This window comes from Bacillus rossius, chromosome 3 (assembly GCF_032445375.1).
Source record: "Bacillus rossius redtenbacheri isolate Brsri chromosome 3, Brsri_v3, whole genome shotgun sequence".
NCBI classification, from domain to species: Eukaryota; Metazoa; Arthropoda; class Insecta; order Phasmatodea; family Bacillidae; genus Bacillus; species Bacillus rossius.
In genome coordinates, this window is record NC_086332.1 from 95,806,968 (window position 1) to 95,825,820 (window position 18,853).

Sequence of the window (18,853 nt, forward strand, 5' to 3'; positions counted from 1 at the left end):
TATCTTTTATGCGCGAGTAAATATCCGTAATATTTCCTAAAAATCCGGATACCATTTTGATGATATAAATATCCGTAAAAACGGACAAAATCCGTATACTAATCGGCAGGCCTGTGCTATAACCTTTATCGGTTCGTTTGCGTCGCCTCGTTGTACCATTTCAAAAATCTAATCAGCGCTAGTTGGCATCATCATGTTTGGTTATGTTGCTTCCCGTATAGAGCGCGCACACGTAGTCAAATATCAATATCTCGCCGATTGCATGCAACGCGTGCTCTCTGTCGAGTGCCGAGTTAACTACATTAGATGGCCCGCACTCTTTCGTGGTGTGTACTATGACGATAGTTATGCGTCCATTCGGGCTCGCATTCGGATCACAGATTTTGTTTTTCTATTTAAAGTTGAAGAAAGGTTTTAGTTGCATGACTTATTAATTAAATTTGTTTGACGAGCTCTTTTATACTTCACTTTAAATAAACGTACTTTCCATGAATGGGTTTTGTTTTTATGAATAACTTTACCTAAAAAAAAATGTTTTCCTCACATAAACGTTGCACCCTTACTTTTCAAACTTGATTTTAGTATAAAATGTGTGACGATTATGCGATAAAACACGGCATGTGTTCACCTTTCCAATGTAGGTACACAAGTAAATCTTGCTGTAACATAAACCAGCAGACAAATCTGTATCTATGGAATTTTTATTAAGTGATCTTTGGCTTTAAACAAGATATTTGTCTTCGACTTTGATTCAAATTGAAATAATGGTGTTTGCACATCCCTAAAGGTACGTTTTATAGATCACACAATTTTGTGTAGAGGCTTAAGGCAACTGGACCTTCAAGATTACAGAGTACACCCAATCACACACAAGTGCAACATGTTGATCAATATGTCATCGAAGAGAGATAAATGAGCTGAGAAACAGGCCAGAACGCAATGTATCTTACTTGGCACTGAGTCCTCCTCCGGGGGGCAGCCCTGGGATGTCATCTTCCGCCAGCGCCTGCAGAATGTGCAGGAACTCCAGGTTGTCCCCCTGACGCACCAGTTCTGTGCAAACAACACCCCCGCAACTTATAGCCAACAGTGTTCCTGCTAATCTGAGCGCTTTAGTTACATCCCTTTTGTAATTAAATAATTGAAGTTATTTACTTGGCAAAAGAGTAAGAAAAATAAAAAATTATGACAAACTGCCCAAAATTAAATGAATATCATGATCAGCAATTTAAAATAGTTAACATTATTATCTATAAAATAAGTCTATTTTAAAAAAAAAGAAAATGAAAAAAGGATACTTTTTAACAAATTATAAGATCATAATTCATAACACACAGATAAAGGTTTTCATTTATAGAAGGTAAAAATTAGTTATGCATCTTTCTCTGCAGAATTCATTGCTGTTGCCTACGTCCTACGTCCAAACAACCCATCAATAATGCTGGCAAAAAGAGTGTGTTACAGCAAGCAAAAGTTTGTTCAATGCCATTTCTCTTTCTCTGTCCACAACCCACTACACCCTTCCCTATTTCACATGCACCAGAGACAGGATCAGTTTCGTGCCTTCAGACATTGATGTTAGTTTGATCTCTTCTGCCACATAAAGTAAATATATGGTTTTTAAAGCTCATGGCTTCAAGTGATGTAACCTCTCTTTGAATGTAGTGGGCTCAGTTTACTGTTTACGTTCCGTTGTCTGGTTTTTTTGGTATTGTGTTTACTTTAACAATTTCACACACTTGTTACTCAAGTTTTGTGTGGTATAGTAAAGTTTTGAAGCATTTTTTATTAGTGAAAATGAGAAATTATAATTCATATTAAAAAAAAAATTAAGTTGCAGAAAAACCTGAGAATAGAGTTGCTAAGCAAAAATTTTCTGTGAGGAAAAAAAATTTGCACGACCTTCATTATCGCTCTGTTCTTCATGCTGTATGTCAATACTTAATACTTTCTTATCTTCCTACGGATTGTTTCCACGGACACGTTGAGCTGGATAAGGTAAATACCCACACCTATTGCTGCTGAGGGCGCAGGCAGCATCAAGTTCCAAGCAGCGGAGGGGGAGCAGCATAGCCAAACAAAGCTTCTGCTGTACCAATCAGCTTGAAAATCGAGCTTACTTTCACAATTCAGTTGAACTTATACTCAGTAGTCAAGTCTACTCACTTGGTTTGACATTTTCAAGCAGTCACAACAATTGCACAAACCATAACAGAAATGTGTTTGAACTATCATTTACTAATGCTGGCAAAAAAAAAAAAGCATGTCTGAAATAGTATTATTTATAAACAGTATGCATTGCCTCAGTACTTTGAATCATGAATAAATATCTTAGGAATTTTTCCAAAGCAGTACAAGTAAGTTTCTTTTTTGACAGTAGTCTGCAAACTACAGTATAACCCGTTTATAGTGAACCCGCTTATAATGAATTCCCGTTTATTGTGAATTTCCGTCTCAGTCCCGGCAAAATGATTTGAGGTTATGTATTAATTTATTGGATATAGCGCACAACTTTTGTCAATGTTGATACGTTTTCCCGTGTACCACGAACAAATTTTGCCGACATAATGCACATTTATCTCAAATATTTTCATATAATTAAAAGTTTTTTCACAAAACGTCTCTTCTAGATCACATTGAAGTTTTTCTCCGCAATACGCTACTCGATTGTCCGCTGTTAATATTTTAAACAAGTCGTATTTGAGTGGCCTCGGTAGGCTACATGTAGCCAAAAATGGTGATCAGTTTGGTGAAAATAAAAAATAGTTTTCCCTGCATAGTTAAAGAATGAGCGAACGCGTGTACATTTATTGTTTTATCAAAATTATAAATAAATTACCGACACACAAATACGTATGTACATTATAGCAGCAAATTCAATATTTTTACCGTTCACGTTTCGGACATTTTGATCGGGTAAGGTTCGTAAGACTACCACTAGATAGAACTCTGTGGACAAAATTTTTCCATAGAAAGTGAGAAAATTTCGTTCCAGCTTTAGCAACTGCGATACTAAATGATACGTTGTAATCTTTGATGCACCAGACTCGTTATTTTTCGTTTATTTACTTTTGACGGTAAAAAGAATTACGTGTTATTAAGCTGCAAATGTGCTTCAATAAGAAGTACGTACATAAAAAAGGTGAAAACGCGGTAAAAAAACGTAAGGCTTTATCTGTGCGAGATAAACTGGACATTATTGAAAAGGGAGACTCCAACCTCACTGTCCCGCACGTGTTAATACTACTTAATAGCAAAGGAACTGGGAATTGCAACATCCACATTAAGTACAATATTAAGCAAGCTGAACAATCTTCTTTCTCAAGCTGCGATAACGTCACAGAGTATTAAATGCCCGAAAAAAGGATAATACGCCGATTTCCAAGAACCATTAGGTAATAGAAAGTGTAGTTCATTAAAAGTATTATCTGCATTTGCTCATAAAACTGTTGCTTTGAGTATTTTAATTCGTTCTTTTCATGGCTTAGGCCTATGTGTAGTTAAGATTTTGCTTTTGAGTATGTATTGCCAATATAAAAGTTTTCCCAGATATAAAGTTTCCCCTCTATAGTGAACATATAAACTAGTCCCTTCAGATTCGTTATAACAGGGTTCTACTGTATATGCTGTACATGTCAAATTCCATGTTTGTTGTTCCATGGTATTGCTACTCCCTTGTCCAAGATTGCAAGCATTCAACCATTTGTTCAATACAATAATGGACAGCAGCATAGTAGGTGCTAGGTTTAACTTTGTGATGACTTGTGAGAGAAAAATATATAAACTAGAATTTAGTCTGAAAATAATTTTTATTTTATAAAGTAAGAAAGTATTTTATTAATTTATTTTTGTGTTACAAATGTGGGTGTTAATCTAAACTAGTCATAAAAAATTTAGGTGATTGAATTTATTTCAAATAAAAATTTAGTGGTAAGCTCGAGCTTGGCTCGGCTCGAGTGTTGAAAGTGGAGACTCAACCATCTGCGAGAACTACTCACCTGTTATCCTCCTCTCCAGGGTTGCCTCCAGTTCCATTTCCTGCTGAATCGCCTCCGTGGATGGCTGACCCACTCCCGGGAACGTCACCAGCACAATGCTCATGTTGTCTCTGCTGCCCTGTGAACACAAATGATCCGGTAAGTTTCATCACTAAACGGGTCACAATATTATAAACAGTCTTGGGCAGTGATGACACTAGGGTGGGCTGCAGTGGTACTGCTGACCTCACCTAGGCTGGAGGGGCCAATATATAAGTAAAATTAAGCCATCTATACACAGGACTGTTCATTTTATCACAAAATGTTTTTTAGAACATCTTAAGCAATACAGCCTGACATTAAAGCAGCCTGACTGTAGCCATATAAAAGGCTCCAAATGACATGTTTTATATTGGATTACTGAATAATTTCAATAGGCAAATTTTTGTAGAAAAATGATACCCTATAACCTATAAATGCATAAATGACTTTCCCCTAGCATCAACAAATGTACCTACCGTATTTACTCGCGTAAAGGCCCCTCTTTTTTCTCTCCAAATTTTTGACTCCTATACGCGAATTTGGAGGAAAAAATAGATTTTTCTTTTTTCAGGTATGAAAAACTAACATTTAATAAAAGCAAAATGAAATACCACCACAACTTATTTAAACACCAATTAAATTTTGATTAAATGAAACAGCTGGCGGAACGACTAGCAAGTCATGCGTCTTTGTTCTAATGAAGGAGGGTGGGAGAGGCAGCGACGCGGCAGGAGGGAGAGAGAGGCAGCGACGCGGCAGGAGGGAGAGAGAGACAGCGCTGTGGCAGGGGGGGGGGGATGAGGCAGAGGCGAGGCTTAACCTCCCTCCTGCCAGCTAGCCAGCCAACCAGACAAAGGAGTGTTAGAAATACCAGTACCTGCTCCACCCACTTCCCTTCCTCTTTCACTTCCCCTCTTCTTCTCCGACAACACTGCACATCAACACAAGCACGCCAGTCCAGCTTTCTTTATCTTTATGTCGTTTGAGATACGACTAACTGCCTACGTATGCCACGCCTCACGACAGTCTTACTGAGAGCGGACAAACTATAATACCAGTCTCTGTATCACTGCCGCTTACAAAATCACCAAATTACTAAACATGTTGATAATTGAGTGAAGTATAAAATTTAATTCTTTTTTCTCACTCTAAACTAGTTTGGGTTAGCAGGATTTTCCAAACAGCGGGGTTCAGTTTTCACAAATGAGTTGATAAATTATTTATTACACTTCCTTTTGCCTATCAGTGAGCTCCAAAAGAAGGATTAGCACCCTACCTTGTAGAGGCAAGTGTCTATAACTTGGTTGGCGATGCTCTCCAAGTCACTGCTGATGGCAAGCCGCGACCGCACGAAGCTGCAGAGATCCTCGTTGGTCATGACATCCCAGACGCCGTCACAGGCCAGCACCAGGAACTCATCGCGACCCTCGTCCCAGTCCATCACCGACACCTCGGGCTCGGGAGACACCAGCTGCTCGCACGGACCCCTGCCTTCCACGTTCTTGTACTCGTAGTCGCCAAGCGCCCGCGACACGGCTAGGGAGCCTGCTCACACACCGATCACACGCTTCTCGCAAACACGGCACTCTCTCCCTCTCTCCGGGCAAGACACAACAATTGTAATTAGCTATTCATAGGGGTAAGATTATACAGTGGATTGCAAAAAAATAGAAATAACACAGCAAAGCATGCAATACAACATATAACACTGAAATGGAAGTTACACCATTTAGCCCCAAAATGTAACTTAAAACATTAAATAAATCAGAAATTTGACAAAATTAATTAATGAAAAAAACAACCAAACTTTAATATTTTTATGGTTAATTCATTTCGCATGTATTTTGCACCAGAATGTATAACCTAAATAGACTTGAAATATTAATATGTATCATAATGTTTGATCTTGAATTTGTTACATTAGTAACACCTTTTTTTCTATACCTAAATGACGGCACATGTTTCAAACACAAAAATTTACAGTTTTATTTTAATTTTTCTGGTTAGTTCTGTACTTATTCTTATTACTAATGATTTCACTGTCATCAGGTGAGACCAGAGATGCCAACCTTGTGGAGTGCCTGTCAGTAGTGAGCAACATTTGGCATAATAAAGAGTGAAAAGGGGGGGGGGGGGGTGGTACGGGGGCCCTCCCCCGAGATAATTTTGTTTAGTAAGTGCAAAATGGTGCTATTTAAACCATTTTCCTGGTAGAAATACCAATATTATTTTAAGACACATTTTCTGAAATAGGAGACTGGGGAGGGTTGATACCGTATTTGAACAAATGATGTCTGCTAAACACATAAAACAATCAAAACACGGCCTAAATCCGTGTAAGATCTCCGATACTGCTGATTCGGTAGCCCGCTAGATTTATTCGAACTTGAAGGCTCGCACATATTTTCAGTGATAGAACTTTTACGTTTCGACATTTTCTGTCATTATATCGCAAATAACACGCCAAATGTAGTGTAGCATACACACGGAATCAATACACACATAACCGACACACCGGAAAATAACAAAGCAAAACGAAACGGCATAGATATATTGGGTCATTACTGGACACTTGAAAATAAAATGTTACGAAACGTGAGTCTAGGGCATTTTTGTTTCACAAGTGTGACATCAAACATGCATATATCTATGGAACCACGAACACAACATACCGCATATTGCTGCGACGTGATGTAAACAAACCGAAAAACCATAAAATGCATTAAATCCGTAGTTTTAACCTACCATCCGTATTGCCGTAGTCAAGTAACGAAAATCGTAGAAACTACGGAAAATCCGTAGTACTTGGCATCTCTGTGAGACTAAAATATTTCTTAATAGTTATTTCACCAAAATAGTTTCATATTTTTTTAAAAATACATGTTTTTAATGATTATGGAAATATATAAAAATGAACACAATAACACCGAATTCTTCTGCTTTAAAAATGAAACTGTCCAAAAAATAAAACCATAAAATCTTGTCCCTAGCTATTCATTTATTTGTTTATTTAATTAGCTATGTTTTACATCTCGTTAACGACGAGGTTATTAGGGATATACATGTGTATGGTATACAAGTAAAGGGCATCAGGAAAGCAATCAGCCACTACCTATAGTAAAAAGAATTTGCTGGGTGAGACCTCAGAAAACTTTGATAAATCTAAATCAAATGGCTGGACCAGGATTTAAACCTGGGTTCCCTGAATAAAAGAGAAAAAAATAATGAAAATCAACATGCAGTGTCCTGCCTGAGGCAAGGGTCTACATGGATGGAATGGGGCTAACACTCATAGCAGCCAGCTGTCCCCGAGGGAAAACCTGTCATTCCGACCAGCCTGGAGAGTATGTGAGGTGAGGTGAGATGAGATATGGAGCAGCAATGGAATGAATCGATGGGGGAAACAGGAGTACCTAAAGAAAACCACCAAACCACTTCAATGTTCACCAATTTTCTCATTTGCAAAAAAAATGAGAAATATGGTGTTCTGACCACTCAACCACAGAGTCCCACGTTTAAACTCTGCACCAATGTGTTTGATAAGACTTGAATTAATAAATTTAATGTGTACAGCTGCACTAGTGAAACATGTCCAAGCATTAAAGCAATTTTGAAACCGTGTTTCTGGGAAGCATAACAATGATTTTGGAATTTAAATGTTTCTGTCCTAAGCCAACGAGCCTTTCACTTAAGTCATAATCTCCTAAATCTTCTGAAAAAAATATAAATTAAACTAAATTTCAAAATATATTTTTTTGGCCCTGTAACCAAGGATGCGTGAATTTTAAGATATTACTTTTCACAACGATAGATTTTTTTTTGCTTCAGGTTCTTTTTACATTTACCATTTCTTGCTACTCACCATAGCACACACGTAGCTACCACTAAACAACAAAGCACATTCACTGGCCACTTTTGGCTGGCTACTGAAGTATGTGGTCGGAGCGTGTCAGGGAGGAACAGGAACAGATGCTAATGGCAGGGAGCCCCTCTGTCCTATTCAAACTTGTCATTTCACATCACGGCATGCTGCCCACATATATATTAGACCAAGCTACTTTGGGTAACCTAATGAGTGAATAACTGGTAAAAGGCAGCACGAAAATGCAGCTTTTCTGTGATTTTAAAATATTTGCACACTGTTTGGTCCTGTAACTCAATAAATAGGCCCTCGGAAAGCTCGCCTACGAATTGTATTTACCCATATTCTCACAAAATGAACTTTCTCAAACTCTGCAATTACCGGTACTTTCCACTCCAACGCAAACAAGATAAAACAATGGCATCACAGCATCTAATCTTCCACACACATTCCTTCCTCCCACACGGTCAATTAAGACATGCCGCTCCAGGTTGGACCAATGATAAGTGCCACACGCCACGCGAAAACAGGCTGTTCCATTGTGTTTACGGCTGTTCCGATCGCGCCACACGCCACATGAAAGCAGGCTGTTCCATTGTGTTTACGGCTGTTCCATTCGCACCTCAGTCGCCGTCAATAAATTAGGATGCGACGATTATGGGGAGAATCTTAAATACCAAATTCATTACCTAAAACAATGGGTGCGACGATTATGCGATGGCGACGATTATTCGAGTAAATACATTAAGTATGTATGTAATGCAGTTTGAGAAGTAATTTCACGGCTGTGGTCTGGGTTACGTATATATTTTATATTTTAGAAAGTAATAATTAGAAGTCATTGGCCACAGTCATTAGCGAAAGCCTAAGGGGCAAACATGATTCATTTCATCTTTTTGAGGATGGAGTCCTTTGGTTATACCATGTGTCGTGACACCTCGGGAAGTAATGTTAGCAATACAGTGAAACCTGGATTCTACGTACACTCGCGGTTCTCCAAAATTTGTCCTTACGACCGAGTTGTACGAACCAGCGAGGCCAAATTACGTCTATTTGTGGTTATCCCCCCCCCCCCCCCCTCATTTTCTCCAACGCTGCCATGGGAAATGAATTTCCGTTGCCATGTCCTGCTGCCACGGGAAATGACCTGCCGTGTCTATATATATTATGCTGATGTATTTTCAATCAAAATTATATCCTATTTGTGCAGAAACAACACTTGAGCTAATCAAACGTAAAAATAAAAAAAAAACTCGACACTGAAGGCAGTGTCGTAAGCCCCGTGTTTACATTTTTTTATGTGTTATATCAATACAGTAGAGCACCCCTCAACCGGAATCATTGGGGGGAGGTCTATTCCGGTTAAGGGAAAATTCCGGATAAGGGGAGTTATCTGTCCGGCCGGCCTCCGGGCCGGTTGAATGACCTTCATTCAAGCAAGCTGGCAAGCGGGTGTTTCTTATCTCTGTGGGTGCGTGGGTGCGTGAGCGAAGAAGATGATGAAGAGGGTTCGGGGGAGGTAGTAGGACTACAGCTGTAGTGTTGTATTACTTCTGTGTTGACGTGCTAGTGATTCATACTTCCTGGAGAGTGTATAGTCACTGCCACGCACAGTTTACATTTCACATACACAAGAATAACACTTCAAGCATCTCGTTTAGAAACACAGAGATAGAGAAATACAGGTAAATGTAGAATGTTTAACCATATATTAACGTATAAATACCTATGTACATAATACATATATGTACACAAAATTATTGTCTACAAAAGCATCACACGTTGGAAGTAAATGTTACTCGTTATCACGTGTGTCAGCGTGTGTAGTGAGAGTCGGTGTACATACTCTCGGGCCGGCCGAAATTTTCCGTTTACTTGACATAGTGAAACAATAAAACTACTTATAGCATAAACATCTTTATAGTAATTCACGTCCGACGCGAAAACCAGAGGTGTATTTACGCAATGCGCGGGAAAGACTGGATATAATTAGCTCTCTGACAGACGTGCGCGCGTGCGTGCGCCTACAAAAATGCCTCGTTCCAGTGCGGAAATGTTTTGGAGATGTTTTGTAATGTTTTAATTTTTTTTGGAAAATTAGTTCCGGATATCGGGAGTTCCGTTTGTGGGAATTACGGTTGAGAGGTGCTCTACTATAACATAATAATTAACACACAATATATTTGCTCAAACAAAAAAATACCGTGGGTACTTTTTAGTGTAGATAAGATTAGCTAGTAGGCCAAAAAACATTGTGAAAAACGTAACGTTTATAGTCAGCAATGAACATTTTAAATCGCAAAATATACATATTTTATAACATGAAAAGTTGCTTTTATTTCTAAACATGTAATAATTTAAGTCTAGGCATGTAAAAGTCCGAGTAATCATAGCAGGAGACAATCTAAAATGCACGAGGGAAAAACGTAAACCCACGAATGTATAAACGTAAGGGAAATGTCGGGAATATTAAACGTGGCTGCTTGTAAGTTCTGATTCTGTATTTATGTCACAACTTAGCTGAAATACTGGTACGAGACATAAACTTCACAAGATAAAATGAGTGGAGTCTTGGTAACTGTTTTATTTTATTTAATAATTTCGGAAGTACGGTATTGTACAGTTGACGCATATTTTTTAAACTAACCATTTATTATTTCTGGGGATCGTAAATAATTAATTATTGGTATCAAGACATCAAGATGAACGTAAACTTAAACATGTCACGGCAACGAGAAAACTGGTGTGTATACCAATAAACTGGTATTAGAACTGGACAAAACTGGTGCGTATATCAATAAACTGGTATTAGAACTGGACAAAACTGGTACACTGGAGGTGGAGCTTATATTTTTTCCCGCTAAGCTCGCATCTATTGGCTGGCTGCTGATGGAAGGTCACCAGTCTTGGCGGAGCGTTGAGTGAGTTATACTGCGCATGCGCAGCTCAGAGAACAGAGACAGCCAGCCGGCGGCTACGCCGCGGCGTAACAATAGCTGATCGAGTACAATGACCTTTCTCCGCGCACGGCGTGCCATTGACGGTAAATTTCCATCAATTTGCGGCATTTTTTTACTGTGGCGCAATGCATATGTGTAATGTAGCCCGTATTTGTTCTGAACGCTACAGGATGTGACTGTATTTTAATTAACTTTAACGTAATTCTTACAATTTTTCATATTTTTAAACTTATTTTTTTCCAGAAAATCTGTACGTACGACCGAGGTGTGTGTATGAACTGGGGGCCGTACGAGCGAGGTTTTACTGTTTATTTTTTTTCATGGGACATTTTGATATCAAATAAAAGTTAATTGTTTAGAAGCAGCACACTTTATTTATGTGATGTTTTTTTTATGAATAATGAATAACAGTGTCTTGGTCGGAAGATAGCTGCCATTGTGCTTTGTGGAATTTTCTGTCAGAAAGAATAAAAAAACAGTTCAAAAGCAGTAAATGAGAGTTTATTTCATTCAAAATTCATAGAGAATAACTTTTCACGGAACTTGAACAGTATTTTCAGCACACAGCAAATTTCTTGTAACAGTCGGCCCATTGAGCTAGCCAGAGGTCTGAAATGTTACAAGCACTGCTATTATATGTTTCCAGAAAAAAATATTCCATATACAGTATTATTCTTTAGTGAATTTTGCCCAACTTTATAGGGTATTTTAACTTTTTTTCTACAACAAATGTTTTCATAAAACAGCAATTGACAAAAATGCGTTCCAATGAGCAGATGTATTTCTTTCAACTTATTAAGAATTACTTTAAGACGGATATTCATTACTTTGATACCAGAGTATACCGTATAAATCCACGTACCACCCGCCCCCGGGTAAGACCCCGCACCCTTATTTTTAGAATGCCATGGTGGGAAAAAATGTTTTTATTGCAAATCTGCATGGAAAAAAAAATAATTTAGTCATGATTTCTTTTCCTTCCAAACAGAAACAAATCGTAAAGAATTACCAAAAAAGTACTATGCTACTTATTACAGCCTCGGCATTTGTGTTAAAAGTGTACAGAAGGCAGGCAACTGCAATGTGGCAACATTGCGCGAGTAGAACGTGGCATCGGCGTGCGCGATTGATAACAACACGTTGTGTGTGCGCGTGACCTTGCCCAGCTCCCAGCTGTTTACAGTTACAATCTTCCGCGTCCATTATCGTGTGCTGGGCAATGACCTCGTTCAAACAAATAAACGATAAAGCAAGCGAGTCCTAGACACGCATAATAAAAACTATTTTTATCAATGCATAATAAAAAACCTAGTACCTAAATGAGGCATATTCTACATAAAAATATTAATTAGGTTAACACAAATACGGCATTTATTTAGGCTTAAATAAAAGTGATGTATAATATCACACTCACAATAAAATTAACAAAAGAATAACATGATGTCACAGCCGTCGGCCAAGAACGGACTTAAACTTCCTCACAGCTGTATGTAGTCATAGAGTTTCCCCTCTATCTACGGAAACTTTGCTACCGCACCACGGAACGCACGTCTATCGCCACTGGCCGAAAGCAGTTTGTGTTTACTTTTCCTCCAATCCCTCACACATGATTCGTCGACATCATAATTTCGCCGAGCAGCACGGTTACCGATTTCTTCTGCTTCACTGATTATTTTTAATTTTTTCACAACTGTGAACGAACGCAACTTTTTACGATTCATTACAATACTTGCAGCCAACACACGTGTAAAACCACTGGGTACTTTGCAAATGAGGATTGGACAGTGAGTGGGAGCGCGCGTTTGAAACCAGCGAAGTTGCAGTGTGACAACCCTGTGAGGAATGTGACCTTGACTGTCTGCCGCTTCCTTCACATCCTTTTCCCCTACCCCTCTTGCCTATCGCAGCAACCTCCAGTCACACCGGCGTTATTACGTCACCGTGCAAAAATGGCCCAAGACCGATGTAACACCCACACCCTACTTTTTCGAACCTGATTTTTTTTAAAAAGGTGCGGGTGGTACATGGGTTTATACGGTAAATGAGATAGATGAAAGATATTTATACGCTTTGGGTGGTTGGCCATGTTCATACATCAAACAAGAATGTAAATTATTATAATTCCGATAAGATAATTGTTTCTTCCTAATGTAAAGGTTTTAAATACATTAATTAAGGTCTTTGGTATGTTAACAATTAGTGGTGCACCGATATGACTTTACCGATTACCGATTCGATTACAGATTATGAGAGCAATAATCGGCAGATACCGATTCAGTTACCGATTATAATGAAGACATTTTTTTAAGTGTAATAATAACAATGCACACAAAAATTTTTATTCCCATGTGAATTTAATAACAAGATTAGATAAAATTGAGAATACAGTTATAACAAAAGTATAAAAATATATAAAATACACTATTAAGTCATTGCAAAGTGTAAATTAAATTAACTTCTATTTATATTTGTTATTGTAAACAACTTGAACTACAGTCTAATAATTGTAATTTATAATGGGTATGTTTTTTGTTGCGGAAAACTAGCATTATTATCGACTATCACATAAGTTTGCATCAAGAAATTACCGTTTAACAATGTAAACATGCTGCTTTATTTTGTTCACTTGAGTTTATAGAAAAATGTTTCCACACTTCACTTTTTTTCTCCTTACTCGCCATCTCACTATAATTATATAAAAATGACACAAAACCAATTCTAGCACATGTGATTTTATTTATGTTCACTGAATATATAAAATTATAAATACTTTTTCACTTTTCATGTCACATACAAATAACAAATGGATAATGTTACCAAAGACGCCCATAACGAGTTTGTAAAACACAGTGATAAAAACTAGAAGGTATCGGGACCACGATTTTGAACAGCTACTACGACTCGAAAAGATCGATTGTCATAGAATCCACTGCAACTGTTTGTGGTATTTTGATTGCGTGCAATCTATTTTAAGTCTCTGGCTATAGGTAATGTACAAGGCCACTAAACAAAAGACGAAACGTAAATAAACGTGTAGGAAAAATGTATTTTTTATTGTTCGAGGCAATGAGATTTATTAAACTTAACGAAATATCTGTAATTATGATATGACGGAGTTAGATGAATTTTGATATATATACAAATATTACCGTATTTCGTCCTAAAATGTGTAACAAATATTACACGGTAAAAACCTACTTAATTACGCCGGGACGTAAATAATCGGCAAAGTAATCGTTAAGATAATCGCCAATTACGATTAATTGGTAAGTACCCATAATCACCGATTACGATTCATCGGTATCCGCATCGGTGCACCACTATTAACAATTAAATATTGAGACAATTTTAATACTTAAATATTTTTGTTGTTTCAAAATGCTGCTGAAGATATAAGTTGACAACTGCACCAGTTCACATACCATTCACTCGCTGGATCATGACACTTCCACCAGCACGTATGATACGCTCTTTCTCGGCCGGCAGAACTGGCTTGTGGTCACACGTTGCAAACACCGGCTTGCCATCACGGCACAGCAATGCCCTCGAATCCCCACAGTTGGCGACAAACACCTACAAAAACAATCAAGTCAAACAAATTACAGATATCTTGCAACAAAGTGACAGTCCTAAACAAAGAAAAAAATAGTGGCAAAGAATATTACTACACACTAATTTAAATTGCTTCTACTGGTTAGGAAGAAGTTTTGAATTCTGGGTCCAGGTGCAAAAAAAAAAACACTAGCACTTAACATAAGATTATATAAAAACATCATACAGATTCTTAAAATCTATACAATTTAACTTACAAAAAATAATTACTGCTGCAAGAACTTCGGAGATAAAGTCTTATCAAAATAGCTTCTAAAAAAAATGTGTTTGGTACTATAGAAGGTAGCACTTGTGTGCCCAGCGAACTGTCAGGTATAAACAAGTACAAGTTGTAATTTTGCCTCTACTTTAGAATGTCAAGTTTGATTAAAAGCTCCATGGTTTTTATATCTAAAAATTATTTGTAATCTTTGATAAAGTACATAGGAAACAAACTGATATTGGAAATAAAACAAAATATTACTTACTAGCTGCCCGACCCGGCTTCGCACGGCTATACTAATGGAAAAAAATTAAGCCACATCTCCCATTTACAGTAATGGTAAATTAAAAAAAATTCAGTGAAAATTTATTACAATGCTGTATAATGTACCGGAGAGAAAATGAATAGTACCGATGGTTTCCCGACTCGTGCACGCATCGTACAACTGATGTAACCGTACTTGGCTACGGCAGTCTACAGGCAGATCACTCTTGCACCGCTCATTATACATGCCCCTCCTTGTGGGTACGCCACTGCAGTGCGATTCCCGTTGCCATGGAGACGCAGAAGGCATGAACAATGCAAAATCCTGTTCTCATGCAGACAAAGTACCCACTGTTGCCTGGTTTCAACCACCCATGGGATCTAATTTTCGGAAAATGTCATCCTGCGTAACATAAGGAACATTACTGTGAAGTTTCAAGTCTGTAAAATATATATACTTGAAAAAAAGGGCAATAAAAAAACAAATTAAACACAGAGAGAAGAAAAAAAACAATAGTTTAGGTTTGCGATTTAAAGTGATATAAAGTATTTAAATACTAATTGAACTCTTATGAGGGTACTGATTGCTTCGTTGTTAATATCACACGGGTGTTTTTTACTTGTATGGGAAAATTAAGAATGATAAGGCATCTAGTGCGTGGCAACAATGTTAATAGGCAATAGCGCCTGCGGCATTAACACACACTTCGTATATGTACTGCATGTTGTATCTTACCCCCTCCAACGCATTTGATTCTAAATTGGACTTTTAGTAAGGATCCCTAATGTTATTTATAATATAATATAGCCTATAGCCTTCCTCCATAAATGCAATATCCAACACTGAAACAATTTTTCAAATCGGACCAGTGGTTCCTGAGATTAGCGCGTTCAAACAAATAAACAAACAAACTCTTCAGCTTTATAATATTAATAATATAGATAATGACTAAAACTATGATATTTAAAAAACAATTAGCTAGCTTATGTTAATTTGTGCTGTAAATAGTTACGACTCTAAAAGTTTATTGTTTGAAACATATGAGAAGAATATAAGGTATAAATCGAGCTTCCAAAGTTTAGTAAAATTTATGAAAAGATGGTGAATAAACTTGACATTTTGGGGGGAAAAAAAAAAAAAAATTAAACTATGTGGAACAGGTTTCTGAAATTTCATCAAATACACTAGTTAAGAAGATCAGGGTGGCCACATATTTTTGAAAATGAAATTCCCTGAATTTTCCCTGTTTTCCAGAAAATTCTAAGTTTTTTTCCTGAAGGAGATAATTGAATCGGTCATTTGAGAAATGTCATGAGTCCATTTTTATGGAAAATGAGTTATGACAAACAAAGTAAACAGAATGTGAAGGCCGAGCATTCCAGCAAGAAACGGCATGAGTCCATGATATATCCTCGGTGCTAGGCGCAGTAGAATGTTTTAGTGAATTGAGAAACGTCACGAGTCCTGGACTTGTGACATTTCTCTTCTGAACGACAAGTCCTGGACTTGTGACGTTTCTCCTCTTAAAACCAATAGGCAAAATAATGTGTTTGTCTTTCCGATCACAAGATATCAGCAGTAGAATAGAGAGAAACAAAATCAGTTTTATTCACAAAATGGCAGACTCTAGTGGCAATGAAAGTGATAGTGTGGGTATGTGGACCAGAAAATGGAAGAAAGTTGTTATTAATAAGTAGTGGTGCACCGATATGAGTTTACCGATTACCGATTTGATTACCGATTATGAGAGCAATAATCGGCAGATACCGATTCAGTTACCGATTATAATGAACAAATTTTTTTAAGTGTAATAATGCACACAAAATTTTTTATTCCTATGTGAATTTAATAACAAGATTAGGTAAAATTGAGAATACAGTTATAATAACAGAATAAAAATATATAAAATACACTATTAAGTCATTGTAAAATGTAATGTAAATTAACTTCTATTTATATTTGTTATTGTAAACAACTTGAGCTACAGTCTAATAATGGGTAAGTTTTTGTTGCGGAAAACTAGCATCATTATCGACTATCACATAAGGTTGCATATCTTCACAAATCATTTAAGCTATAAACTGTGTCAGTTCTAATGCTCTTGGGTCATTCACATCATACAGTATTTTCTTTTCCATGATGTCTGTTATTTTAGTTTGAGCCAATTTCATTACTTTTCTTGGAACCCCATCTGTATCACAATCATCTGTGGTTACATTAGCACACTTCTCCACTAATTTATCAGGATGCATTTGCTTGATGTGGTTCCATAGGTTAATAGTAGTATATCCCTTCTGATTAGTCAGTCCACTACCACCACCAAAACCATGAGAAATTACCGTTTAGCAATGTAAACATGTTGCTTTATTTTGTTCATTTGAGTTTATAGAAAAATGTTTCCACACTTCACTTTTTTACTCCCTACTCGCCATCTCACTATAATTATATAAAAATGACACAAAACCAATTCTAGCACATGTGATTTTATTTATGTTGACTGAATAGATAAAATTATAAATACTTTTTTACTTTTCACGTCACATACAAATAACACAACGGATAATGTTACCAAAGACACCCATAACAAGTTGGTAATACACAGTCATAAACTCTTGAAGGTATTGGGACCGCGATTTTGAACCGCTACTACGACTCGAAAAGATCGATTGTCATAGAATCCAATGCAACTGCTTGTGGTATTTTGAATGTGTGCCATCTATTTTACGTCTCAGGCTATAGGTAATGTACAAGGCCACTGAACAAAAGACAGAACAAAAGACGAAACGTAAATAAACGTGTAGGAAAAATGTATTTTTTATTGTTCGAGGCACTGAATTTATTAAACTTAACGAAATATCTGTAATCAAGATCTGACGGAGTTAGATGAATTTTGTAATATATACAAATATTACCATATTTCATCCTAAAAAGTGTAACAAAATATTACACGGTAAAAACCTACTTAATTACGCCGGGACGTAGATAATCGGCAAAGTAATCGTTAAGATAATCGCCGATTACGATTAATCGGTAAGTACCCATAATCGCCGATTACGATTAATCAGTATCCGCATCGGTGCACCACTATTAATATGTGTTTGTACAAAAGTGAAGTGATCAAAAAGGCACGGTTGAAGGGTGTCGAATACACAAACAGCAAAGGTGATATAGTTACAGCAAGAGAGATTGGTGTAAACTGTGGGTAAGTACACAGTATTTTTTGGATGAGGCCATTATGGTACGGTGATCACTCGTTAAAAAAAATGCAACCTTAGATGTTCATTGTTTTGAAATACAAATGCCAGTTTTTAGTTACGCATACCTGTTGTATATAGCAAACTGAAGGATACATTGGCTGAAAGATATTGAAAACAGTGGTCATTTTACCAGGAATAGCAGAATACATGAAAGTGTTTTATAATGAACTAGCTGCAGTACCCGGCTTTGCCTGGGCTGAACACCGGGTGATATATTGTCCGCGAGTTACAGCAAAATGGATAGCGATATGTCCAGTGTGGTGGACATTAAGAAATGACACATAATTACTGTTTTGGTATCTGTGACCTATGGTTTTCTGTTTACCCATGGCGATCGGTTGAAAGGTTTAGAAGTTGATGCGCTACAGTGCCATCTAGCGGCAAATTAAAAAAAAATGGTTAGCATAAAAACCTTCTCCATGATAAAAACACTTCAATGTGCCAACTTTCATGGCGATCGGTCAAACGGTGTAAGAGTTTATCGACGTCATACATGCCAACATCCAATTATATATATTCTTATATTTTGAAATTTTGTGGCTTTCACTTTTGCGGAAAGTGGATGTTCCGGACCTTGAATGGTTTGGAACACTCCATCTCGAAAGAATAGATATTTGAAAATCCTGAAATTGTCGAAATTTTGGGGCTTTGTTCCCAGAGGGGGGCGGGGGGTTCG

General features: G+C 37.2%; 1 protein-coding gene across 5 annotated transcripts in view; it reads right to left on the bottom strand.

Annotated features, from left to right (window-relative positions):
- Window positions 1-18,853, bottom strand: part of LOC134531050 (protein phosphatase 1B) — a 97,586-nt gene that overhangs the window by 42,332 nt on the left and 36,401 nt on the right. For all 5 annotated transcript variants that reach the window (XM_063366560.1, XM_063366559.1, XM_063366558.1 and 2 more), the window contains exons 4-7: window positions 14,264-14,414; window positions 5,296-5,564; window positions 3,999-4,116; window positions 951-1,053 (exon numbers count right to left, since the gene is read on the bottom strand). In XM_063366560.1, the coding sequence (XP_063222630.1) occupies window positions 951-1,053; window positions 3,999-4,116; window positions 5,296-5,564; window positions 14,264-14,414 (641 nt within the window). The remainder of the gene's footprint in view (window positions 1-950; window positions 1,054-3,998; window positions 4,117-5,295; window positions 5,565-14,263; window positions 14,415-18,853) is intronic.